Genomic DNA, 26,236 nt, shown 5'->3' with positions numbered 1-26,236 from the left:
TGTGAATGTCAAAGAGTTTGAACTAAGTATAACAATCAATTAGCATTATGGAAACATAGATATTTTAGATAAAGTTGTATACGTGGATAAAAATTGCTGACATATGAGACTACTGAGACCCAAGTTACCTCCCACCAAGGAGGTCACGTTTGACCTTGTGTGTTTGCTTGTGGCTGTGTGTATTTGCTTGTTAGCAGGATTACGCAAGAACTACCCAGCTGATTTTCACCAAACCTGGTGGATGACTGTAACATGAACCAAATCAAAAATACTGACTGCATTTAGGGGCCGATCCAGTCAACCCAATGTGGATCTCTAGTGTTTGGTGAGCTAAAGGCAGGGCCAATTCTCACAATTGATAGAGACCCTATTGAGCACAAACTGAGTTCATCATTATTTGGCTATTTACTAAAAACCCAATGTAAATTACTGTTTAGTCTTGAAAGTGCATTAAGTGAAATTACCTACCAGTTCTGCTTAGAAGTTGTATACCATTAGATCATAGCTAAAAAAAAACAAAAAAACAATGCTATTCTGTTATCTCAGAGAGGTTAAAAGTCTGGGTCAAGGGTCAGATTATTTTTAAAGTGCTACTGATTCTTTCTAACAACAGCCATATTCTACCAGATTTACCAAAAGCACAAATATATTTATTATTTCGGTATACTTTGTCAAACTATCAATGTGTGATGTTGAACGTTACAAAGTTGAACGTTTAGGTGAAAAAACATTTGGCTGCAAAGAAAATTCCTATGAACTCACCATGCTGCCAATACCACTTAAACTAAATCAATTGACACGCTGACCACTCTGTGACCTTAGTCACAGGCCGTCTTTGGGATCTCAGGCCAGACGTTTCATTATGTTGTTTGTCTGGTGTTGCTCATTGTTTTCGTCATTCCACAGAGTTTAGCATAGTATCCATGGTTGCACACACAATCTTGTTTTGTTCCATTTGTCAGGGTAAATACATCTCGACAACAAATGACAATTCTTTAATAAATATGATTCCATGTTGGACCTAAGTTCTATTAAATGAATACTTATTTCCACCTTCAGTATTCTGTAGTATGTTCAGTAACTTTTTGCAGCAGACACCCGTGACACCTTCAGTCTGTAAAGTATTTTCAGAAAGTTAACAGATGCAAAAGCCATTAGTTGCTAAGGGATGATGTCTTACCCATGAGCATCCTTGAACTTCACCCCAGTCATGAATGAATGAATGAATGAATAGGATTTTTCTGAAGATGCAGATAATTTGACAAGTTTAACGGCACAGAGAGCATTGTATACACTATCGAAACCTGGTGCTATAGTTACCGTTCTGTCATTTCATTTAACTACCTATTTACTGGTTGATTGTAGTATTGTTGTTCAGGTAGAAATGTGACAGATGTGTGTGTGTGTGTGTGGTGTGTGTTCAGTTAAAAAGTCCCAAAGGACCAAAGCCTGCACAGTGCATCTTTGAGAGTTAAAGACTAACTAACAAAATGTTTTTCATCAAGCTTCACACGGCCTTCCTGATATTTGGACATGGTAAAGCCATACACAGGATGGATCTTGATGGGAAGAACCACCGACGGCTTGTGTCAGGGTAGGAAGTTCGGTACTGCTGGATTTTCATTTCAGAGAAGAGAGAGTTTACTGGGCTGACACACATACTGGAGTCATCCACAAAGCATCCGTAGAGGAGCACACAGACAGGTGATTATGTAGTCAAATATAAATGTCATTAAATGAAATTCTCAATCACTTGCACTGCATCTGGTTGGTGTAAAAATGTTTTCGTTTGTTCCCCAGAAACTCTACGCATCCGACAAACATATCTCTGGCCTTGCAGTGGACTGGATTTGGAATAGTGTTTATTGGACAAGCCGGGAAAAGGACGGATCAAGAGAATGGATATAAATGGGAAAAATGAGAGGACTCTATTAAGACACTTGACTGAACCAAATTCTATAGTGACTGACCCCAACAAAAGGTACATGTAACCTTTGTGCTTCTTGTTATTATGTTGTTCTTTTTACCTGGGCAGGTAAGGAAAAAGAGGGATCCCATTATATAGTAAAGATATTACATGATTGCCCATGAGTAGTTGTTTTCAGATTTCTAGCAATATGTATTGTGGGTTATCAAAAATCCATCCAACATGTCAGGTATGGAGACAGAACAACAGACTGAACTATAGCACCAATCTCTCAGGATTAGTGTTTCTTTAAAAGAATGCATTATTAAAGAACAAAAAGGGGATATACACTGTGAAATGAGTAGGAGATATTTGTAAACTGCTGCATTCAGTCCCAACAAGTCAGTGTAACAATATAGAGTGGAAATATGTATTTTGCAGGCTTTTGTTTTGGCTGTCTGGTGGGATGACTCCAAGTATCCAGCGGTCAGACTTGACAGGACAGATGAAAACCACATTAATAAAGACTGCAGTGCAGCTGACAGCGCTGTCCATTGACCAGGAAGACAAACGACTTTTCTGGGTTCAGTTTGGTCTGAGCGGAGAACGTGTCATTGCTTCATCTAACTACAATGGAAAAGTCCTGCACATCATAGATCAGCCACTTCGGTAAGTATGTTACACTAGTTATCATGAATGTTGCTGTTAAGGTCAAAACAGCAAAGTTAGAATGTAAAAATGTGTAAAATCACAAAGCTGAAAACTCATTATGATTCTGACTCCTGGTGTTTCTCTCTTGTATCAGGTCAAATTCACTGGGACTGTCGGTGTTTCTTGACCACATATACTACACCGACGTTGAATCTCGGGCTATAAAACAAGTCAACAAGTACACTGGTGGACAGCCGTTGGATGTCAATATGAAACAAATGGCAAAATCCCCAGTTGATATCAAAGTGGTTCATCTTCGCAATCAGCCAATGGCAGACTCACTGACTCCATTTACAGTTACGGCAACTTTTTTCTTTGACTACTAAATGTCAGTATGTTTGACCTGTACGCACATTTAATTTCGTTAAAACTCCATGAGAGCATTTACTTACATATTCATCTTTTAACAAACTCTTTCATAGATTGTGAGGAACCACAGTGGAAACTGTGTCAGTGTGTGTTCCAGTGTTGCGGAGCAGGGGGTTTGCCAGTGCAGTGAAGGCTTTGTTCTGAGCAGGCAAGGCCACATATTGTGAAGGTTAGTTTTAGTTCTTTTTAATGAACAAAAAAGGGGACCTTAACATTGAAATGACAAGGAGTCACTAATTCATAGCCATAAGTAGAAGATAGTTGGATATTCCAGTTTAGAATGTCATTCTATTCCAGGGCCCTACACACCATGACATTTAAATAAGAGTGTAGAAATCATAATCTTGTTTTTGTTTACTCTGTGTACCACAGATGTCAATGAATGTGCCCACTGGAATCATGGCTGCTCTCTTGGTTGTGAAAACATGGCAGGCTCCTATTTTTGTACCTGCTCCTGCGGGATACGCGCTCTTACCGGACAGAAGAACATGCCAAGGTAGGGTGGAAACATATCTGTGTGATGATGAAACAAACCAACAAAAAAAAAAACAGGTGGTTTGGAAATCATGTAGAATTCTGTATCACGTTCCTCCTGCAAATTTCATGTCTGATCTCCTATTTGCAGTGCTATGAAAGGTGGCATTTGTCCCCCAGACACTACTTTGACCCCAGAGAGTCAATAAAAATGCTGGGTCACAGACTGCCAGACAGACTCGACATTATGTGAGCTGCCAATTGTGTGTTACTTGGCTCAAAACACTAACACTTTGTTATGCTCCTAAAGCTGAGGACTGTAAACACGTTTTGTAAAGTACAAAGTTTCATTCAAGTTGGGAAAAATAACATAGCATTTTGATTAACTGCTGCATTTTAAGAGTGGTGAACGAACATGAACTCAACTATTGTATAGCTTAAAAATGAATTAGAGACACTGTGGTACTGGCTATCATATTTGTTGCTGTCCTGAAGAAATGCAGTGAATGCATTAATGTCACTACCCCCTTTTGGATTGAAATCCTTAGACACGGTGGTGAAATATGCTTGATATTTAATAAGGGGAAGTGGAGGGCCTCAAAAACTAGCACACCCACCAAAACAATTTAAGTGCACGATTGGTGTATATATTGAAATCAAGCTAAGGGCAGTGGATAACGTGACTAGCTAGCCATTCGAGCATAAGCCCTTTTAGTCAAATGTTTAATTTCAAGAACTGGGGACACTGATAGTAATCAAAAGTGACTGCATTAATACAGGACTACCCCACAATCAGTTCAACAGTGATGTAATTTCCTTAAATCTTAATTATTGTATTTTTGTTTCAAGCATTGAAGGTGAATGCTAACATTGCTACTTGTCACATTAAAATAGTTTTTCATTGCCTTTTTTATTAAATTCATTACAGTTCAAAATAGGGACACTTTCTAATCAATCTAACCCCTCTAATCTCACAGCCACGAAGCCAAGACAACAGAAAGGCTTTACAGAGACAATGGGATTAGATGATGAAGTGACATTTGCAACAGGGAACATATCTGGTCAGCAGCTTTGTCCCTGTAAGCTGGTTAGCAGACAACCTTTGCCAAGGTCCAGATGAAAATAAACATGTGGTCAAGCAGCAGGCTTGAAATGGACACAACACTAGATTAGGTTAGCGCTGAACGGAGCTGCTGCCTTTTCTTTCCATTCCGATAAAACCCCATTCATTTGTTACTGCATGTAAGTGCATTTTATTGTGGCAAATTTCGTTTATTCAGTGCAGCCTTAAGATCAACAATTCCTTCCTGCTGTGGCACACATTGGACCTGACAAAAATTCCAAGAAGAATGCAGAAATTTGGAAACACTGATTTTATCAACTACATTAAGATGAGGTTACCCACAAAAGGCAATGCCAATAACTATTTTGCAATATGTTTCATATGCCTGTGTATACCTGGCCCGTATGCACAACTGCAGAAGATACCATGGAAGAGAACATGTCATCACTCTCACGGTGTGGGCCTTTACTTCTAATCATGCTTTCACCTATTTTTATAGGATTAGGCCTGACTTTATAAAGGGATTTTACCAGGCCACGACATAAGAAGATTGTTGCCCATCTGGCTCGGTTACAATCTACTACTACCTGCTGCTAGTGTCAAAAATAACACGGACAAATCCAACACGTCAACACTTTGGTACTGACAGAAACTAGTTTGTGTAAATACAATTTTTCTCCCACCGTCAGAGATCGTACCATGTGAAGCCAATACCACTGAATGCGGTCATGGATGCCTGGAAACAGATGAGGGTCCTGTTTGTGTTTGTCCTGTGGGCTCTACACTGCAGGAGGATGGACAGGCCTGTACTGGTATGACTTCTATTTAGACAATATCATCCCTTTACACTGAAACTAATTTCTGTCATATTCATGATAAAGTGACCACATTGTGAAAATGTGCCATCTAGTGTCTCTGCTTTCCCAAATATAAAGATGTAGATTATATGTATATGGGTGACGATTAGAGAGAATAATACAGTGAAAGATACAAGAACAGAAGCTTTTCTGAAATTCCAGGCTGCTCATCTGCAGACAGAGGGGACTGCAGCCAGCTCTGTACTCCTGTTATCCCTAGTGGGTGGCGGTGTGGTTGTCTGCCTGGCTACCAGCTCCATCACGACGGCAGGCGCTGCATAGCCACTGGTGAGTCATATTATTAACACACTCCTCTCTGTCTACACTTCCACAGACAATTTTTAAACAAATGTTACACTAAATAAAATTCATTTAATAATGAAAAACGTATATATATATTATATTCTTCAGGACCCGCCTCCATATCTAATAGTTGCCAGTCTAGGAGGGTGTGATAAGGATTAATCCTGATGGCACAGGAGACCAAACCCTTGTGGAGGAGCCCAGAGGAACAATTACAGCTTTGACTATGACCCTGTTGAAACTAATGTAAGAAGGAAAGTAATCATCCTTTCCTGATCTTTTTTTTTCTTTCAAATAGAAGCAGTTATAGGAAAGGTGTGTAAGTGTAAGTGTTGATGTAAAAAAAAAAAAAAAAAGCACTGCTCTTTTAAGTCTGTGGCACATGCTGACAAAATGCAGGTTGTGGCATGGATATTTAATGACATCTAGTGGACAGACATGAGACACACTGGGGAGAGATACTTTATAATTGACTTTTAGCATGTTTTAGTGTTTGTACATGTTATATTTCATATTTTTGAATGCATTTCAAAGGTGTACTTTGCCAGTGAATTCCAGAGGACAATTGAACGGGTTGATATGAATGGAGGCTCCAGAGAGCTTCTCATTTCTGAAGGCCTGGGCTCTCCTGAGGGACTGGCAATTGACTGGGTCCATCGCAAAATGTACTGGACGGACAAAAGGTATGGGTACTTTTTTGGTTTTAAGTTATTATTCATTCATTCCTCATCTTCTGCTCCGTCCGGTGTTACGATTTCTTTTTTTTTTTATCATATCTAGAGATGTGAGATGATTTCAGTTCTCTGTTTCACATTTTTCCAGCCATTCAACTGTTGACTGCAGTAATTTGGACGGACTGAACAGAGAAACTATTGTGAACAAAGGGCTTGAAAAACCAACAGGAATTGCAGTTCATCCACTGGAAAAGTGAGTTTGACAACAATCCTACTTTAAAACAACTTACCGTATCAGTGCCAACATTCCCGGTCACATTGACAATACCCCAGAAAAGAATCATTCGTTTTCACTTCCATTTACATGTTTTCTTTCCTTTTTTGAGGAAGTTGTTTTGGACTGACATAGGAGCTCAACCTGTGGTGGAAAGTGCCTCTTTGGAAGGGAAGGAACGCATTGTCATTGCAAATGCTGACCTTGTGTCACCCAGTGGTCTGACCATCGATTTCACAGAGGATCGTCTGTTCTGGTGCAACCACAGGAGGACCCTGATAGAGACCTGTGCCCTGGACGGGTCAGACCGACGGGTCCTATCAGAGAACCAAGTAGGTGAGGCTTCCTGAGCTTCCCCTTGTGGCGGAATCAAGTGTCAAGTACTGTGTCGGGCATACATGCATATGCAAACAAGTAGAACACGAATGTATCGGTGATAAATCATCAGAGAAGCTTCACAGAATGAGTAAAACCCATTTTAATCTTCAGATAGTCTGCCTCTCACTGATGAAGGCGGAGTTTAAAAGTATATTTATAGCAAAAAAGTATATTTTGAGCAGAGTATATTTTCAGCAGGCTGAAAAACAAAGGTTCCACCTGTTTTGAAATGCAGTGTTCTTGCTTCGTCATGACCAACTGGTGTAGTTCTCACCTGGTTAGTTAACTCTATCCTTCTATTTGAATGGCCCAGGACGACCTTTTGACCTGGCAGTCTTTGAGGACAGGCTATGGATCTCTGACAGGGAGCATCAAGAGCTGAGGAGCATACACAAGCGGACTGGGAAGACGCTTCAGCGTATCCATGGCAACCTGGTCCGACCAGCATCCATTGTGGTGGTTCATCCCCTTGCTAAACCAGGTAGAGAAACAACAACAAAAAAAAATGTTTTGTCAATGACTTGTCTGTAAAAACTGAATTAGTGTTTCCAGGTGTGAACTTCGACTTTGGAGTGTTTTCTTGTCAAATTCCTGAAAAATCTGAACCTGAACATCTGTTATTCCTCAGGGGCAGACGTTTGCCTTCACCAGAATGGCGGCTGTGCCCAGTTGTGTGAAAGCCGGCTGGGGTTTGCACACTGCTCCTGTCTGTCACGATATGTTCTCGCTGATGATGGAAGGGCTTGCTTGCCTTCAAATAGAACAGCAGGTTATTCCTTTTCCTGTCATACTGTATTAACCTATAACGATAGAAATCTATAGTGATGTTTATTCTATGGAGTCTGTAGACAGCGTTTATTCTGTTTTAACAGATCTTAGAAACAAGACGCTCAATGATGAGAGCTCACCTCAGACAACATCATCCCCAGGGACGAAAGGGGAGAGTGATCCGGACTCAGCTATGGAGCCACAGCTCTTCACAGAGAAGATGGTGTCAGGTGACAGTTTACCTTTATTAAAGCAAATGACTGGTTGTTGCAGGGCCAGATCACAGTCCTAATTCTCCATGTCCACTTCACTGTCAGACCAGAATGACTGTGACTCATTACAATGTGGTCAGAATGCACAGTGCCGCCTGACGGCTGGCAGCCATGTCTGCTTGTGTCTAGAAGGGCTTCACAGGTGATGGACAATCGTGTGTCGGTGGGTAATATTTCCTGAATTCCAGATTAAAGCATGATTTTCACTGTCATAACAGTCAGTTCAGATATACATAATCTATTCAGAAGAATTTAAGTTAATATTTAAATAATATTAGAGAGAGGGAGAGAAGGCAAAGGCCAAAGGAAAGGACATCGTTATTAATCAGTTTTCACCTCATTTCATTTATTTATTCATTCCAATCTGAATGCCTGGAAAGGAGCAGGATGAAGTAAACGTATAAAACCTGCCCCTTTTGGAAAACGATATAACTGTAACGCAGCAGTCAACAACAAAAAATCCAAAACTCATAAGTTTAAACTACTTCATTACTCATTTTATATCGCCTCTCTAGTCTTTCCTTATAAAACATCTTAGACCTTAAAAAATATTTGTATAGCTCTTCTCTTCCATTGCCAAGGAATTCCACATTTTGACACCATTGGCCCTTTGCTGTTTAACATTAAACCTCCTTCTATCATATTAAAACAGTTCACCCACACTAAAACAAAATAATCAAACCTAAATCTAAAACAAATATGTGTAAATTTGCTGGCAAAAGTCCATTTATGGCTCTAAACATAACCAACAATGTCCTTAATTTGGCTAACTATTGAAACTTAAACAACCCTGATTAAATAAACAACTTTTGTGTGTTTGTTCCCTGAAATTAACATTGTGCATTCTTCTTCTTGCTGTTTTCTGTAAAAAAAAAAAAACAATAGCATTATGTTACTCATATACTGTATGTGTTTCCCCCTGCTTCAATGCAATAACTCAAATATGTCATAATAAGTGAACAATACTTTAAAAATGCTTTAAAATCTAATACATATTTTGAATTACTTAGAAAAGAAATATTTTTAGACACTTTTTTAGACACATGTGTTTTCCATGTTTCAATGTTTATTATCTGGTATAACAGCCAAAACACTTCTTTTCCCTTTCCTAAAGCAGTTTGCTGTCTCCAACATTCTTCTTCACTTCAAAAACTCTCTCACTGTCTGTGCCTTAAAGACATTAACCCATTCACATCACTGTCAGACACAACAAACCGTGTCCCAATCTGATGACACGGCATCTTAAACTCTGCCCACAGAGCTGCTAACCAAAACATCATGGGTGACGACGAGCAGCACTGGTGATGTCACCGATAAGAACGCAAACAGTAACTCAGTCGAGAGTTGTCCCTCCACCCATGAGACTTACTGTTTGTTACCAGGGTGTTTGCTCTACTTTCCTGAGATGGAGTCCTACGCCTGCAAGTAAATAACCTTCTTGTGTGTGATCATGATGTCCACTGATGGAGCTACTTTTTTGTTCCCTCGTGTCATCTGTGACAGTTTTCAAACAGTAGGTGTCACCATTGTTCCATAGTAGAGCCAACAGGAAAGGTCCAGATTACAAAGATTATAGAAATATTCTTGTAATTGTAAAGGGACAAAGAGACATCCAGATATAAAAATTCTGTGTCAGCATAATAAGTAACAAAGCTACACATTTACATAGGATTAGTCTGTTAATTCATCTTATGTAAGAACCAAAGACTTAGAGATCAGTGGAGATAAATATGTTCATATTGTGTCCAGTACATAATTATGATGAAAGACAATTGTGTTTTTGTTCTCTTACCACCTTGATTAGGTTTATTCAAAAAATGTGAATGTTTGTCTGGTTCACCTGGTTTCAGTTGCGTGTCAGGCTATATGGGGGAACGTTGTCAGTTCAGCGACTTGGAGTGGTGGGAGCTTCAGCAGGCTGAAGAGGAGAAGAGGAGGAACGTGGTCATCGCAGCCTGCATGGTGGTTTTAATCTCCCTGCTCTCCCTGGCTGCCTGTGTCACCTACTGCTACGGGTGAGAGAGGAGAAGGGGGGTGGGTGAGAATCAGGGTACATGACAGTGCTGCGTTACAATGGAGTAATGAGGCGCATCTTTGTTTTTTATGTGTATTTTAATACAGCGACAGTTAAAAAAAAAGTTTTGTCAGATAACACTGAGCACTTTTTATGATGATTTGACATTCACCGAAGAAAAATATAGGAAACCACCAACACCACCAACATCTGGACCTGGTCCATTAGAGGCATTTACTGAGCATTTCATAAAAATCTTTTTGAGTTCTTTTGCTAACAGACAAACATAGAACCTCCTTGGTGGGGGTATAAAAGGTAAAAAAGTGTGAATGCAACAATGTGATGTTCCATTTGCACGAGAATGCTGAAAAGTAAATTGTCTATCATCATCTTTTGGGAATATTTGGACTATTTTCTATGTATATCAGCACTCATTTCTGTATGTGTGTGCTCGTGTGTGTAGTAATAATGTATGAGCAGTACTGTGGACACAGACCGCCCGGGAGGAGCAGCTCCACACATGAATGAGCTGACAGCATTTAGAGGTGTCTATCAAACTCAGGGTGGCATGAGCCGTGTAATCGGCGTCTCAGTAGGGCAGCAGGGGGGTCGGGGAGCAGGTCACATGTGGAACGAATGGCAGCATGCAGCTGTAGTTAGCTGAGAGTGGGCATACACAGGTCACATACTGGAGCCCCCCCACCCTTTTCATTTCCACCTGAGCTGTCTCTGGCTCTAGCTGATTTGCTTTACTGTTGTTTCGCTGGCTTATGGACAAGGCTGTTGGCATTCTCCACTCTTTTGACTCACAAAGCACACGCACACACTCATCCGACGACTTCTGAACGGTTTGCAGTCTCAGTTCGCCTGTGGAAGTGGCACGCTTTCAATTACATGCTTGGTTTAGCTTGTTCTACAGCAATTACACATAAAAATAGGTCATTTCTCAGCTACAATATAGAGGCGGTGAGGTATGACCCCAGTGGAAACGCTACATGGCCTCCAATAGCTATGCTTCAAATTGCCTCTGCACTTCACTGCAAGTGCACTTGTGCAGTGTTTTAGAGTTTGGTGGGTGGTTTACTTCCCTCTCCAACTCACATACTGTATTCCACACGCACAAGGAAAATATCTCACAGTGCAGAGTGACAGGGGCTAAAAAAAACTGTTGCCGGGACTCTAAAATCAACACACACAGACACTGAATATGTGGATTTCTAAATCAGGATTAATTCTCTACTACACTCACTATGAACTGCAGGGCCCTTGAGATTTATAAAATGATTAAAATACCTGTGTGTTTACCTTCCCCTATGAAGAACCAGAGGACTCTTCCGTAAGCAGCCCTCAGTGGACAATGTGAGTGAGACCAGTGTGACTGATGAGGACGTGTCAGAGACAACCACAACCAGTGTGCCTCAGGTAAGCCAATGACACAGCTATGATAAAATCAAACAGTGTACATTAACATATTATTTGATGACTTAATTATACAGTTCTACACAGTGGAAGAAAACAGAGAAAAAGGGAAAAGCTATGGGCTGTCCCAGGAGAGCAGTGTGTCCATCCTGCTCCTCAGAGCCAGGTATCTTTAGACATCAACACCCAAGCAACATGTCTATACAGATTTTATTTTAATTTCTGCCAGACTTAGACTTTTCTGTTTTTATCAGGTGAAAACTCCACATCTCAAGAGACAGGAATATTGTCCAAACACAACCAAGGGTACGAGTGCTCCATGGTGTCAGCTGTTGCCATGGAGACCACGCAACCTACCACCTATCCCTCAAGTCAGTCACCAAGCTCATATTACTGTAAAACCTTCAAGCCTCCTGCTCCAGAATCACCTGCTTTCTAGTTGACCAGAGAGATGACTTATCTAGACATTTTACATCGGCATAAGGAGGTTACTCCCACACGGTGACAAGTGGAGCCGTTCAGGAGACCTGTGAAAACCAACGTGTGCTACCAACACAAACCCACTGCATCACAAGACAGAAAAGTCTTGTGATGCACAAAGCCACAGAAAAAGGAAATCCTATAGTTGAGTGGCCGAGTTTATGTGCAAACACCCAAAGCCAAATGTGAACTGTAAACCAGTTCCAAAGAAACATTCGATAATATCTAAATAAATCCCCATTGCTAATAGGGAGATTAGGAAATTGTAGGGCTGTCGCTCCTGCTCTTTAACAGTAGTGGGATAGCATTCATTAATAATTACCCATTATTTAAATGAATTTGAATATATCATTCTCAGATTTAGTCTATTATTATTATTATTATTAATATTAAGTACTTCCTTATACACAGATTACTGACCACATGGCAGGATGTAGTGTAATGAGAAGCATGTTTAGTTCAGTGTTGAGTGATATTTCAGTTGAACTTTCGATAGTCTGCATCTTTTTTATGTACAGCACAATGCCGATTAAGTTTTTCTTCTTCCTTTCCTATAACAAGCCTGAGGGAAGACTAGTCCGATGGATCGTTTGGTTTTGTAAAGGGAAGGTTCCAGTACGCTAATGTTTACAACTAATCACATGCAAAATGGTGAGAGGATGGACACTGGAAGCTTTTACTGGAATAAATGTGTATTCAAAAATCTGGTGGTTTGTTAATGACTACACCCCTTAACACCACTGGATACACAAAAACGTTCTTTTCAAATTTTCTTTGGAAAATAAACGTATTTAATGATATTATTTTTCTATGATTGAAAGATTATTTAGGCCACTCATACCTCATCTCTGCCCCGTTACACTCCATCAGACCCTCTTCAGAGCTGATGATACTTTTCTATCCACCACCAAATCTAACGCTCTAGCGATATCGGCCAGATCAGTCTACCTTTCACCTCCACCATCACCACCACCTCCCATCTGGGTCTACTTCCATTTCTATGTCCGTCTGAGACTCAGTCTCAAGGTTGACTGAGAATTGTTCATAAAAAGGACTCTGTTTGTTTCGAAGGGCTGTGGCAGAAAACAAAGCACTTAAACACAAAAAACATCAGCAGCCACATTGATATTGATTTTCCTGGCAAGACACTTATCTATATATTGGCTTCCATTAGGGGGCTAACAGATAGGTGAGGGCACCGGGTCTAAACAGCAGCAGATCGGCCCTACAGAAAAGATGAGATTGGCGCCTGTGTCTATTTATCTTGTATCAAGCCTCAACTTGGGATTCAGGGGCCAATACAGTTACTGACAATGTAAAGGAGCCCGGCCTTAAGTTAACTCCTTTCAACAGTGGATGGTGTTTAGATTCATGATTTACTCTGCACATTGTATCTGAAATAGTTAATAACACATGTATTAACGTGTATAATTACAGTTGCAAGTAATTAAGCTTTATCCATTTGTTTGCACAAAAAACTCCACCACCTTTTGTGACCACCCGGTTCTCATTGTTCATTGGAGTGAATTTTAAGCCAGCTGTGGAATTTAGTCACAACACCATAAAGTATGAGGTGGCTCTCTCTGCATCAAACGTAGTTTTTAAAGCAGTTCAAGTATCAATGGATTACTGCAGTAAAAATGAATAAAAGTATGACTGCAATGCTTTTATGAACACAATGAAATATTGAACACACTTCAAGAAAAAGTGTTTTCAATCTGTCTCTTTTAGCTAATTTTGTGGGTTTTCACGGCCAGATGGGGCGAGCTTTGCTGTCTCACTCCTAACTCCATCATAGCCCAGAGGACAGCTGATGAGGCCTAAATGGGGAATTAGCAACCCACTCAAAGGCTTTGCTCTGATCCTCCAGGTCAGTATTCAGTTCCTCTGGCTCCATTGCAGGACAGAGTAATACTAGTTTGCAAGGATTTAGGAAGATTTGGAAATCAAAAGGGGGAGGGGGGTCTAATGCATGTATTGGACATGGACACATGAGCCACAATCTATAGTTTGCACCAGGAGGGATAAAGTGGCAAACCTGGAAGTTCCCTTGGCAGTTTTACCTCCAGAGGGAAGGTAAGACGGGATATGTGAATCCCGCTTTTCCTTTTTGTGGCAAGCAGTGCATACTTTATCCATGAACATGTCTTCAAAACAATAATTTGCTCAGGAATTCAATTACATTTTGTCAAATGAGATCAGCTGTGCTACAATAATGAAATCGAGGCCGCAAATAATGTTGATTCGTTTCTTCCATAAACTGATCAGTCATTTTCGTCTATAAAATGATTTAAATCAAATTGTGTTTTACTATGTGGTTATCAATTGATTAACTTTCAGAGCGCTACATCAAGTAAATGGGTAAAACAGATTGTGATGGTTGTTAAGCTCAAAACACTATGATACTGTGAGCCCCAGATTTTATTCATCAAAAAAAAAAAAAAAAACTGAGAAACGTTTGATGTACAAACACGGACCAAGTCAGCATGCGCAACCTTTTCCAGATTCTTATGTCACGTGACAGTCCAAAAATAAGGCAGATATACAGTAGGAATTATTCATCAAACATATGCTGAGTTTAGGTGCTCTCTTTTCCAGTAGATGGCGACAGAGTCTTGAGGAACAGATTGAATTTAGGACATTCAAATACAAGGGTGATACAAATATACCAATCTGGACAGCCTGTAGCAGCAACAGCTCTTTTATCTACATGATTCATCAGTAACTCAAAAGTAGAACTCAAAAAAGTGCTGTGCTATGAGTGTGAATGATTTGGGATTTACTGCATTTTGTAGACATCCGATCAACCAGTTCACGTCTGGATGTTGTTTTAGTATCCTGCTGCAAATGTATCCAAATTACTTGTTACAGGACGGTGTGAAGTGATGCATGCATCTGCACACACAATTCCTTATATTAGTTTTGAGATTACAACAATAAAAACCCAATTTGATGTTTTCACAGTAACATCATTCGCAGTGGTGGACATATATTCATGAGAAGTGGTTTATTCTTATTGATAAATATCTGTACTTGATTATGTCAGAGCTGGGATGTGCTGTGGGCCTTAGTATATATTTAAAATATGATGTAAAAATGTGAAAATATACATAGGCTACAGTATTAGACTGCTGTTAGTAATCATTAATAATCATTCATCTAACGGAATTTCTAAGCTCGCGGTTTCATATTTATATTTCGTTTTAGGGAGAAATCAACTCACCTGGCAGGTTGTTTTTTCATCGTGTAAGTAAGTAGAAGCCATGAGACCAACACTGGCTTCCAGTTGTTCCACTTCCTACCCTTATTTCAACCCGACAAATGTTTTTTTTTTTCCGTGCGTGCGGCTACACCGGAGTTAATGTAAACCAGATCAACTTTGGCACGGCTAGCATACGTTAGCTACATTAGCTAATTTAGCTTTTCGTGACGAGGCTAACAGAGGAATTTAACGTACTTGGGGACGTAAAGCGGATTTCCTGCACTGGGAATTTACACCAAGGTCTGTAAGACCAATTACTTGCCCACTATACACATCCACCTCAGTAACTTATCTGTTTATACTCATTTGGTCTACACTGACATTTCGCCTGACATAGTCTTATCCATCCAAAAGCTGTAATGGTGGTATTCATAATCAAGTATAGTGGTTATAAATCAAGGAGTGGCTTGCAATATCAATGATGTATAGATTTTAAAAGTTAAAAATGTTCTCAAACTCAACAAAAACGATGAAGAGGTCTTCAATGAGCTGTAATTTTGCCTCTAGGGAGGAGACTAAACTACAGTGTTTTGCATGCAAAGAATACAACGCATATGGAGGAATGCTCTTTTTATCTGTTGTCCTACCAGTTTCATGTAACTGTAATATAGTTTTTTTATGTTTGTTTTTTAGTATTCACAACAGGGATTTGTACAAACCAGGAAAATAAAAATAAAATCACCACCACCACAGGCGAATGTCACATTTTACAGTCTTTGTTCATATGGTAAGTTCTCTGCCATTTTTGTAACATCAATACAGTGCAAATGCACAATAGCACAACATACACCATTAAGGATACACATGTTTAAGTCAATACAGCAGATTAACAATCTGCATGATTTTTTTTGTGTTTCTTTTGTTAAAATGAAAAACGTTTGCGCTCCTTTCAATCATTCAAACAGAGTTCTTCATGAGTCAGGGACCATTTAAAAGCATTTGAAAATCAACAAGTCAAGTTATTTTCCAAGTGTAGTTGGCAACATCTGCAAGGTCAAGCGGGGAAGCGGGGCACTGCACTGTCAGCATCTGTTCTCCATCATGCCCAAGAGGAGTGCGATCATCAGAGTCATCCAACTATTCATAGTTTTTGTTTGTGTGTGTGTGTGTGAAATTACAGACATACTGTAAACTGTTGCAGATGTTAAACACGTCTACTTGATATGCATATTTTATAATCATTTTAAGAAAGAAAGTAATTGAGACCCTGAGAAAAATATCACATTTGTAATGTAAGACACCAGACGATACAGTGCCGTTCAACCCACGAGTTCACATCAACCAACACACTCAGTATCTGAAGACATTTGTCAGATCAGAACAAAAACAAAAAAACACTGACAAAAGACAGACAAGAACATACTCAGACAGCTCACGCTTACGTCATCAATCATCATATGCACCAGTTATGATCTTTTTAAGATATCAAACATAAGCTTGTGGAAGATCTTTTTTTTAATTTTGTGTTTTTGTCATTTTATTTTTTAAAAACTATCAACAGTGACTTCTGACCGGACCATTTAACCTTGTGATGGCTTCCGATCATGGTGGCGCTCTTTCTCCATTTCGGCTCCATCGGGACATTGTTACATTTGCACATTTCTAGTTATGCTCAAACAAGAAACACCAGCCATGTTACTGACCCTCCTGCCCACCTGCCTCCAATCCACCGTTCCAACTCACCAAGCTCTAAGTCAGCGATCCCTGCTATCCATTCTCATTGCCCTTTTCTTCGTCATCTCCCTTCTTTTTTTTTTTTTTTTTAAATTTATTTTACTCGATCTTCTTGGTGACAGCTACACTGGCTGATTTGGATTTGCCAAAATAGGCCCCCGACAAAGAACTGGACAAAGAGCACAAAGTAGCTGAGGTACATGAGGGGACGACCACACAATGTTCTGCATGTGCGATGGACACTCCTGGCCCTGCTGCATCCACGAGTACACCAGGTAGTTCACCACGCAGCCCATCAGCATCTGGGTGATCTGGGTCAGCGTGATGAACATGGCGAAATTGGCGCGACAGCTTGAATCCGGCAGCACGCAAGGCGTAGTAAGAGTACATGACAGCGTGGGACCCAAGTAGTTCATGGTCATGAAACCATCCACCCCCCGCCACCATGTCTTTGTAGGAGTACCAAGAGTAGAGCAGCACGGTGATGTGGTGGTACCAGTGGAGGAAGATGAGCTTCTGTTTCCTCAGCACGATGAAGAGAGTGTCACCTGAGGGCAAGACAGGAGGAAGTTGGGAGAGGACACAGTGGGAGACGCGTGGGTGAGAAGGAGAAAAAAACAAAAAGGAAGGAAGTGTGACTGAACAAATAGTATAATGTTTACATTCGATTTGTATTTTGTCCTCTGATGTCAGGGTGCTCCAATTGACTGGCCCACTAATAATAATTTAAAAAGCCATTAACATGGGTTTTCACTTAGATTAGACAAGTATATTAATTCTTTGCTTCGGTAGATCCAAACAGTAAAATCCAAATCAAATATCAAAAACACATGCACATTTTACTAAACCATATATACAAACAACAGATATAAACTTGTCAAATGAAAATGATACTCAAATGGAAAAAACGTGCAAATAATTTAAAAAAAAAACAAAACTAAAAACAATAGCACTAGTTGGATTGGTACAAACAGTATAAACTTACCCAGTTCCGGAGCTTTACTTAGTACAAATGCATACGCCCAAAATTTGCTGACAGGCCCATTGTAGAAGCTCTGGTCACACAACCGACTGTTTAAGCCCTTTTGTCAATCAGGATGTACATCATGTAGCTCCCAGTGCGGATGGGCACCAAATATACTACATGGACAAGGAACAACACAGACATACTGTTGACCTCACTAGATATGAGCTGGTAAAGAGAGTCTAAACTTTGTGTATACAACAAAGGGCTATGTATGGTCCTGATCTCTGCCAACACAAGGTAAGTGACTTATACTCTAACCAGCCACCAGGGGGCGATTGAGCTCTTTTGGCTTCATGTGACTGAACTCCTTTGCCATCCATCATCAGATGTTCATCAACAGGGGAAACTTGGCACCTACGTGTTTGCAAATCCACTGAATCCCACTGAGATTGTACCACAGGACAGGGGACATCAACAGAGACTACTTCTGTCTGATGGATGGGTATAATCCTTACTTGTCTATTAACAATATTCAGCTGGCAAGAACATTTATGTTACAAGCACAAGTCTCACTATCTCACTTTATAAGTGCATTTAAGATGATGTGTTGAAGTAAAACTGAAGTGTGTGCATCTTTGAAATTGTTTGACTACGTCTTTAGTTCATGTATTCAATTAATTACCAATTTAAAAAAAAACAAGTAGGAAAGCAATGGATGTTGAACTAAAGCTCAGAAATTACCTGAATACTGCAAGTGTGAGCGACCATAGCACCAGCGGTTTCCTTAGCTCAAACTTCTCCCCTCTGCTTCATGACATGGCGTCCGCCGAGGATACAAGCAGCGTAGAGGGCCGAGAAGAGAAAAGACTTCTTCCTGTTGTGCAAAAAAAAAAAAGAATAGAAGTTATTGGACTGATCATTATTGCACCCATATATTGAGTCAATAGTTACATTTACTGTGTGAACTAGATGAAGAAAAATAAATAAAGCCTGCATATTTACTTCCCACAGGAGACATTTATCAGTAGATAATAAGGGAGTGGTGAGAGTCCCAAAAAACATGTCACCTTTGTTGTGTTTACAATACAAAAAAACCTGCTGTATTATCTTCCAAAATCCATCTGAGGTGATGATTAATGAGTCCACCAACCAACTGTCGAACTCCCCATTCTGTGTCGCCTGTTTGGCTTTAATGACTCATTTGTCTTCATGCTGAGCCAGATTAAGTGGAGAAACTGTGTCAAAGTCACTTCTAGCCAAACTGAACCGGAGAAAATCACATTTGAAAGTGCTCGGCACAAATCAAAAACCTAAGTGGTTGGACTGGAACGACTGGAACGGAAGAAAACAAAAGCTGCTTTCGCTCTTCAGCAGAGTGGGAGAGTGATTTAAGGCAGCACCAGCCAACAAAAAGGTGGAAACATATGGTGGTAAATAAATTTGAAGTAGGGAACCCATTATCAGTACGGGTAATTTCGTGAACACAATGTACATCCTCAGAACCAGATTGATTAAATAAAATCACAGCACAAGGACAAAAATGGGCCTCAAAGGACTGAGGTTCCTTCTTGTCCTTCAATTATAATGAACAACACAATGCTGGAATTAATAAAAAGATAAACATAGATCAATGACCCACTTCTTGTTGTATTGCATCACAACTGCACTTGCAACTGAGCTGCAGAATGTCTGTCACTGGAAATACCAAAGAGATGATTGTCAAATACCGTATACAGTACGCAAATACACTCCTGATCAGAGGGCGTGTGCACAACTTACACTGGAAACGAATATGTGTCGCTGAACTGTCACATATGTAACCTGTGTACAAAAATGGTGTGCATATTCGGCTCAACAGATCTTTTAGTTTGGAAGCAACAATCCAGATTTTCCACAATGACTTGACACCAAGCAGTGACATTTATAATAATATAATTGTAATAAATATAACGAACCTGTATTTCATCTGCTCTTCATGTTTCATCAAACCAGACACACAAGCTGAATATCAGTTACAACTAAGGTTTCAACAAGTTAATGCTGAAACCACCTGCAATGAAATTAACAGATTTACACTACTACCCCCCCCACACACACATACAATCAAACAAAGTGTCCTGTGATAAAACGCAGCATTTGATATTTGTGTATTTTCTAAAATTCAAGACAAACACACAGCCCCACTGCTGAAGCTGCCACAAAAATAGGTTTGGTAGACATGCACCAGTTCATTTGTGAATGTGGGTCACAAGAGAATCGCTGCAGACAGCACGCAGCGGGTGGGGGGGTGGGGGCCTGCCAGAGGCTGCACCCCCAGCAGTGGGGAGGAGGTTGTGGCAATGTATGATTTTTTTTTTTCATTCAAAGTCAAGACAAACACAAGGAAATCTGTTAATGTCACAAATTGTATAAAATTATAATATTGTGATCATGTGCAAGTTGAAGTTGGTTCATGTTGGATAAACAAGATGAATCTACGTAAACTTTCAGTGGAAACGTCATTTAGTACATTATCAGGACGCAATACAGCATTGTGAAATGTTACGTTTTGAGTCTACTGCTTCATTTATGTAACACGTTGCAAGAAGAAAACACAAACAGCCGACTGTGTAGCAACAGTGTCCACGGCTTTATCTGATTGACCTCAACATAAGGAGGATGAAGGACGCCCGCAGAGTGATTTAGGCCACTTTCACCCCAACTGGGGGACAAGGCAGTCCAGTCAAAGAGCTGCTCCCACTGAATGGACAATAGGGTCGGACTGCAGAATGACATCACCGATTCGCCGTGGCACGCGGAGGAGGGGAGAACAGAGCATCTGACGGAACACAGCAGCCTACATAGCGAGGAGGGGAAGACTGTAGACCATCTCAGCACTCCACATTACATGTAAAGACGAGAGATCCTACACGGATATGGTTCTGGTTTCAGTCTGCACAAACACCAGAGGACCAACGATCTACTGACGTTCTGTCGTCATTACTGATGTCTTTCGCATCTCCCCGGACGTGGACATTGATTGGCTGGAAGGGGGGCTAGCTAGCTAGTTAGCACTGTTTACCACTAAGCAAAGATGGCTGGATCATGGTCCAGGAAGCTTTCACATCTCTAAATTTGGGTTGGATCGAACAGAAAAGTCAAACGGAAAAAATATAGGGTGTGAAAGCCCCCATGGGGTTAGGAAGAACTCACCGAGGTGGCACGAATAAAATACAACGTCTGAGCTTTTTGGACAAGGATCAACGTGATGTTCTGACAGAATCAGCTGATATTCACTGCTTACAATAGTTTTCGCTTTCCTGAACTGACTTCTGTGATGTGATGTGATGTGTGTGTGGATTTGAGTAACTTATTTTAGGAAAATCTTCCACTTGCATAAATGGGAGACAGTCTGCAAAGAAGTAAGAACTGATCTAAGGACTAGTTATCCCTGGGCGAGACAGGGGATAAAGTTCAGTTTCATTCATTCATCTTCTCCCGTTGCTGGTTGTGCTGGAGCCGATCCCATCCTGTCAACGACTGAATGTCAGTGAACAACCCAGACGGGTCACCAGCTGAAGGACAGACAACCATTCATACTCGCATTCACACCTACGGAACCTCAGCATGCTGTTGGAGGTGGGAGGAACCAGGAGCACCCAGGGAGAGCGTGCAAACTCCACACAGAAAGATGCCCAGGAAGCGAGTCAGGTTCTTGCTATGAGGCTAGCCACTGCACCACCGTGTCGCCCATGGTTCGGTTTCAGCATTGCCAAATCAAAAAGGTTGAGTAAAGAGCATGAAGTCAGACAGACAACAAATAGGAGCAATAGGAGCAAGCCGCTGAATATTTTTTAGCTGGTCATGTTTGCCAAGTTCTACCTCAAATTGCTCAACTGCTACTGAGAAACATCACTCAAACGGGTACAGAAAATGTCAAGAGATGGCAACAGAGGGTTTATGTACAAATTTTATACAAGTTTATGTACAAACTATTCACCAGTTCCCAAACATTAATCACAGTCACAGTCAGGTTCATGCTCAAATACACACAGACTAGAGGAGCCAAAAAAAACTCGACGGCCCGTTCCACCTCCTGAACCCCAACCGGCTCCCCTCCCCTCCCCTCCCCTCCCCCACTCACAGTGCTGCACAAAGCTAGCGGAATAACCTGCTGTGGCTCCTGCATTAGCTGGTCCAGGAGATTTCACCCGTTACGTAATCCTGAGTTTGCAGTCTGAGGATGAGTCTGCACGCCTGAGCAAGGGAGCAGGTGTGTCTCACTCAGCGTCGTGTTTACAGCCTCACAATATTGCAGCAAAAAAAAAAAAAAAAAAAGTGCACGCACGGCGAAGGTGTGTGCGTACATGTCACCCAACTGAACACATATAAGTTCAGGGAGCGTGCATCCTCCATGGCGCTGTTTGCTGTATCTGAAAGAGCAGAGACTTGTTCATTGTTGCAGTGTGTCTAGAGAAGACCAAGAGATACTGTCAGTAAGACCTGGCTATTACAGAATAATCAGTCATCCAGGAAGCACACAGATATAATCCACTTAGTACACACACACCCAATACAACGCTTCAGCAGGGCAATTTCATTATTAACCTTTAAAATGACCGGGCCGGATGAGATCATATGAGCCATTATGGTCCATCTGATGGGCACATTAAAAAAAAGACAATTCGTCTTCTCCTGAAGGAGAATCACATGATGGTTGAGTGGTAATGATTTCAGCCTATTAAGTGCTTAAGGACATATGAAGTCATGCTTATTTAAAGCAGCGAGGCAAACTGGCAGCTCGTAATTAACCCAACAGTATCTGCACAAAGCAGCAACTTAACATATGTCTACGTACGTATATACACACACACACACACACACACACACACACACACACACACACAATGATCTGGGTGAATACTCTTTTCTGATTGGCTGACAGCTGTGTGTTAGAACGGTTTATTGAACACGTAGTTCGGCTCAAGGTGAACTTTTCTAATATCCATCCACGACACAACCTGTTACCACTGGCAACATTAATCGGCGCACGAGCGCAGCCGTCAGCGGTGACAGTTTTAAGCCAATGACGCGAGAACGAAGAACCACCCGGATATGAGTTCCCATGACATCATCTGCTCAAACTAATGGAAACATCCCAACAGTCGAACCAGATTCACGCAAATATCAGCCTCCATCGTCACAAACACGCCAGCTGCACCTTTCCTTGCGATTCTAAATCACTGAAAGAAAAAAACATTTATTCATGGCTGCGAGGGGGGGGGGCGTTATATCCTCTTACTATTTTAACATTATACACAGACATACACTAACCGTTCATAAGTTTGGGGTCACTTAGAAATGTTCTTTTTGAAAGAAAAGCTTTTTTCTTTTCCCAATGACGACAACGTTAAAACGAATCCGACTCGTCCAGACATGTGGTAAATGACTATTCGAAGCTGTGAACATCTGATTTTCATGGGAATATCTACCTACACCTACAGAGATCTTTTCCACCAACCATCACTCCTGTGTGCTAATGCTACATTTTGTTAGCTAATCATGTTAAAAGGTGAATGGTGATTAGAAAAACCTTTGCGCAATTATGTTTGCACACATGAACACTGTTGATTAGAGAAGCTACAAAACTGGAATTGTCTGGATGACCCCAAACTTTTGAACGAGTAGTGTACATACAAAAAACATACACACAAACATACATACATTGTTTTGGATGAGCTGACATTCATATTAAAACAGGATATTTGAAGAACTGGGGGCTGCGGGTCAGTGCTTTTTGTTTGACCCCCTCTGCTGAAGTCCTCCCCGTTTATTTTCAGACACTCCAACACTTTGCATACAAATTAAACCACTAAAAGGAGCATTGCCCCAAACTGTGTCCTTCCCTGACAAGCCGATGAGGTGTAAAGGTCCAAACCAGAGCGCAGTATCACCCTAGGCAAACCTTCATTCCGAAAGAGCTGGCCCGCATCTCCATCTCTGACCTCACAAGTTGCGAGAAGCAAAGCAGCCTAGCGACCCAGCGAGCCTGCGGTGGGACCTCCGGATTCATGTGGTCACAAACCGATCAGCATCACTTTCTGGCGGCGGAAATTCACAACCAGGACTTCCAACTGTACGGTCCGCCCAAAAGGAAAACCATCGTTTTATGGTTTGAGCAAAAAGAACGATAAATTAAATATGTCACACTAGTCGCTCAAACCCTTTTTACTCACTCCCTCGGTGTGGCACCTGAAACTTATCTCTTCTACATATGTCCAAAAGCACCTGCTGCCCGAACATCTTGTGCAGTGTGACTGTGAGTTATTCACCCCTCCGCGGCAACACAAATTCAAATTGAGTTTTTGTGCTATTTCGAACAAATTTAATCATACTGCAGCAGGATGAACCTGTCGGTGTCGTCCGTCCAACGAAAAAGGCTCAGGTCGATGACAAAAGGCTGGTCTGACGAAGTAAACATGAACTTATCGCCCATCAAACAGAACATGATTTGCTTTTGAACGCAACAGCGAACGTGATCCTCGTGCCAACCCGCTCAGCCCGAACCATACTGTTTGGCATTTTAAGGAAGGTTAATGAGTGGTGAACGTACAGAGACACACACTTCAAACACAGATGAGTTCAAATAACCTGCATGAGGAGCGCTGACGTGGTAGTAGAGTGAGTCAGCACATCGAAGGTGTGTGAGTCGTTGCAGACCGGCAGCGTCACAGACAACGGCAGCAGAACGCATTATTACAAGGAAACGACACAAACTTATTATCAGTCGACACACATCAACAATCAGATTATAACACAGTGACGCTGGAGGTTATTTACATTCAATCCCTCGAGTGTCACTGAGTGTCCACGCAGAATAAAACCACCGATACGGTGACATTTGTTCAACATCGTTTATTACGAAAAACAATCAGTATTATCTGACAGAGCAAAACACGTCATCTGTTGAGAGACAAGTGAGCAGAGTACTTTCGACCACCACAGGAAAATAAGGCCAGAGATTATAAAACGGGATTACATTTGCAATGGCAGAAAATTTGTATACAAATAACTTCCACTGTCCTTCCAAAAAATAGAATAAAGCCAAGGAGAATATTTCTACTTCGATCCAAGTTCAGTCATTTTTTTTGTTCTTTCTATTAAATTTTATCGTTCAAATGTTTCCCTACATATTCAATAATTTAGGGATGTTTTTTCCCCAAATTCTTCGAATTTTAAGTCAGATTTTTTTTTATCAAATTTAACTTGTTTGGAGTCGAGAGCTGTAATTTAACAAAAATATCCACTGGCAAAACATTTGTCAAATATTCGACAAATATACTGTATTATATTCTTCACTGAAGAACTTGACTGAATATTTTCCCCCAGCTGACCTGAATTTTTGTTGTTCGAGAGCTGAGGCTGTCCATTTTTGAGACGGATCTTGGATTGTCCAAAGCAAGGACCCAAAAAAAGACAACTGACCACCACGTCAGACCACCAACAGTTGATGAAACAAGAGGAAAGAGGTGAGGCTCAGTCCACGTCCACTCTTCTTCTGTTTCTTCCTAGACGGGAGGTTGTCTGTTTGCTCTTCTCCATTCCTCTCTGCAACACAATGACACGGTATGTACAGCGACCATAGCAACAGCAAGTTTTAAAAAACATCAGGCTGGTGGGAACCTCATTCCATCAATACATTCTATGACTGATGGTTAATAATTTCATGGCTAAATACACTATTAGTTCATCGAAACTGGCTATCGAATATAAATGGATCCTTGGTTGATGTCAGTGGTTCTTATATTAACAGCATTCATAACTCACTTCTTTAATTTATTTCATCAATCAGATTAGGGAATAAAATGAAGAAACATGTTCTTACCGTTAGCCGGTGGCCGTCTTGTGGTTGACAGCTGTTGATGGAACAGATCCCGATCACGCTTCTGATACGTAGTTCTGTGTCAAAATGGCGCGAGCAAACGCGTAGGGTGCTGCATAGCCCTACCCGCACGTCGCAGTCTGGGAAATATTACTGCGTGGCGGCGACTGCGATTGGGACTGTTACATCACGTGAAGTTCTCGGCTTTCGGAAGTGGAATTTCTGTGTTTCGCCCAGAAAATATAACCGGCAAGTGCTTGAAGGGGCCTTCGAGTGCTGACCGGAGTCGGCATCCGAGGCACCAACTCGCACGTCCTCTGCAAGGTGACTGTCAGGTCATCGCAACCTGCTGGGTTGAAATGCCGTTGGACTCACTCGTTTGCTCTCGTTCAGACCTAAAAGAGGAGCAAGAAACGGTCCGCCTACGATTGAACCCAGCGAACGAATCTGGTCTTCTCTGCTCGTCTCCGCTCCGCCATTAAGTCACATAAACACACTGCACGGTTTCCG

At 41.1% G+C, this 26,236-nt stretch overlaps 2 protein-coding genes across 2 annotated transcripts; one reads left to right on the top strand and one right to left on the bottom strand.

Annotated features, from left to right (window-relative positions):
• Window positions 1-1,490: 1,490 nt before the first annotated feature.
• On the top strand, window positions 1,491-12,997 carry LOC144741185 (pro-epidermal growth factor-like). The gene is given in 25 exon segments (XM_078623798.1): window positions 1,491-1,587; window positions 1,590-1,684; window positions 1,801-1,879; window positions 1,882-1,981; window positions 2,348-2,575; window positions 2,712-2,913; window positions 3,040-3,147; window positions 3,149-3,155; window positions 3,359-3,438; window positions 3,440-3,482; window positions 5,213-5,335; window positions 5,860-5,901; window positions 5,904-5,929; window positions 6,218-6,366; window positions 6,506-6,610; window positions 6,744-6,967; window positions 7,323-7,490; window positions 7,638-7,778; window positions 7,882-8,007; window positions 8,095-8,177; window positions 8,179-8,212; window positions 9,309-9,474; window positions 9,900-10,083; window positions 11,405-11,485; window positions 12,833-12,997. Coding segments are annotated over 25 exon segments (2,856 nt in total).
• Window positions 12,998-16,992: 3,995 nt separating this feature from the next.
• On the bottom strand, window positions 16,993-25,803 carry LOC144741187 (very long chain fatty acid elongase 6-like; the record flags this gene model as incomplete). The annotated part of the gene is given in 10 exon segments (XM_078623800.1): window positions 16,993-17,103; window positions 17,105-17,236; window positions 17,238-17,446; window positions 17,884-17,986; window positions 17,989-18,024; window positions 18,026-18,038; window positions 18,607-18,665; window positions 18,667-18,739; window positions 24,240-24,358; window positions 25,730-25,803. Coding segments are annotated over 10 exon segments (929 nt in total), but the record flags the coding sequence as incomplete, so codon positions are not given.
• Window positions 25,804-26,236: the final 433 nt, after the last annotated feature.

The sequence above is a fragment of the Lampetra planeri genome, unplaced genomic scaffold, assembly GCF_965212315.1.
Source record: "Lampetra planeri unplaced genomic scaffold, kcLamPlan1.2.h2 scaffold_457, whole genome shotgun sequence".
NCBI lineage: Eukaryota > Metazoa > Chordata > Hyperoartia > Petromyzontiformes > Petromyzontidae > Lampetra > Lampetra planeri.
This window is presented reverse-complemented; position numbering and strand designations above follow the sequence as displayed.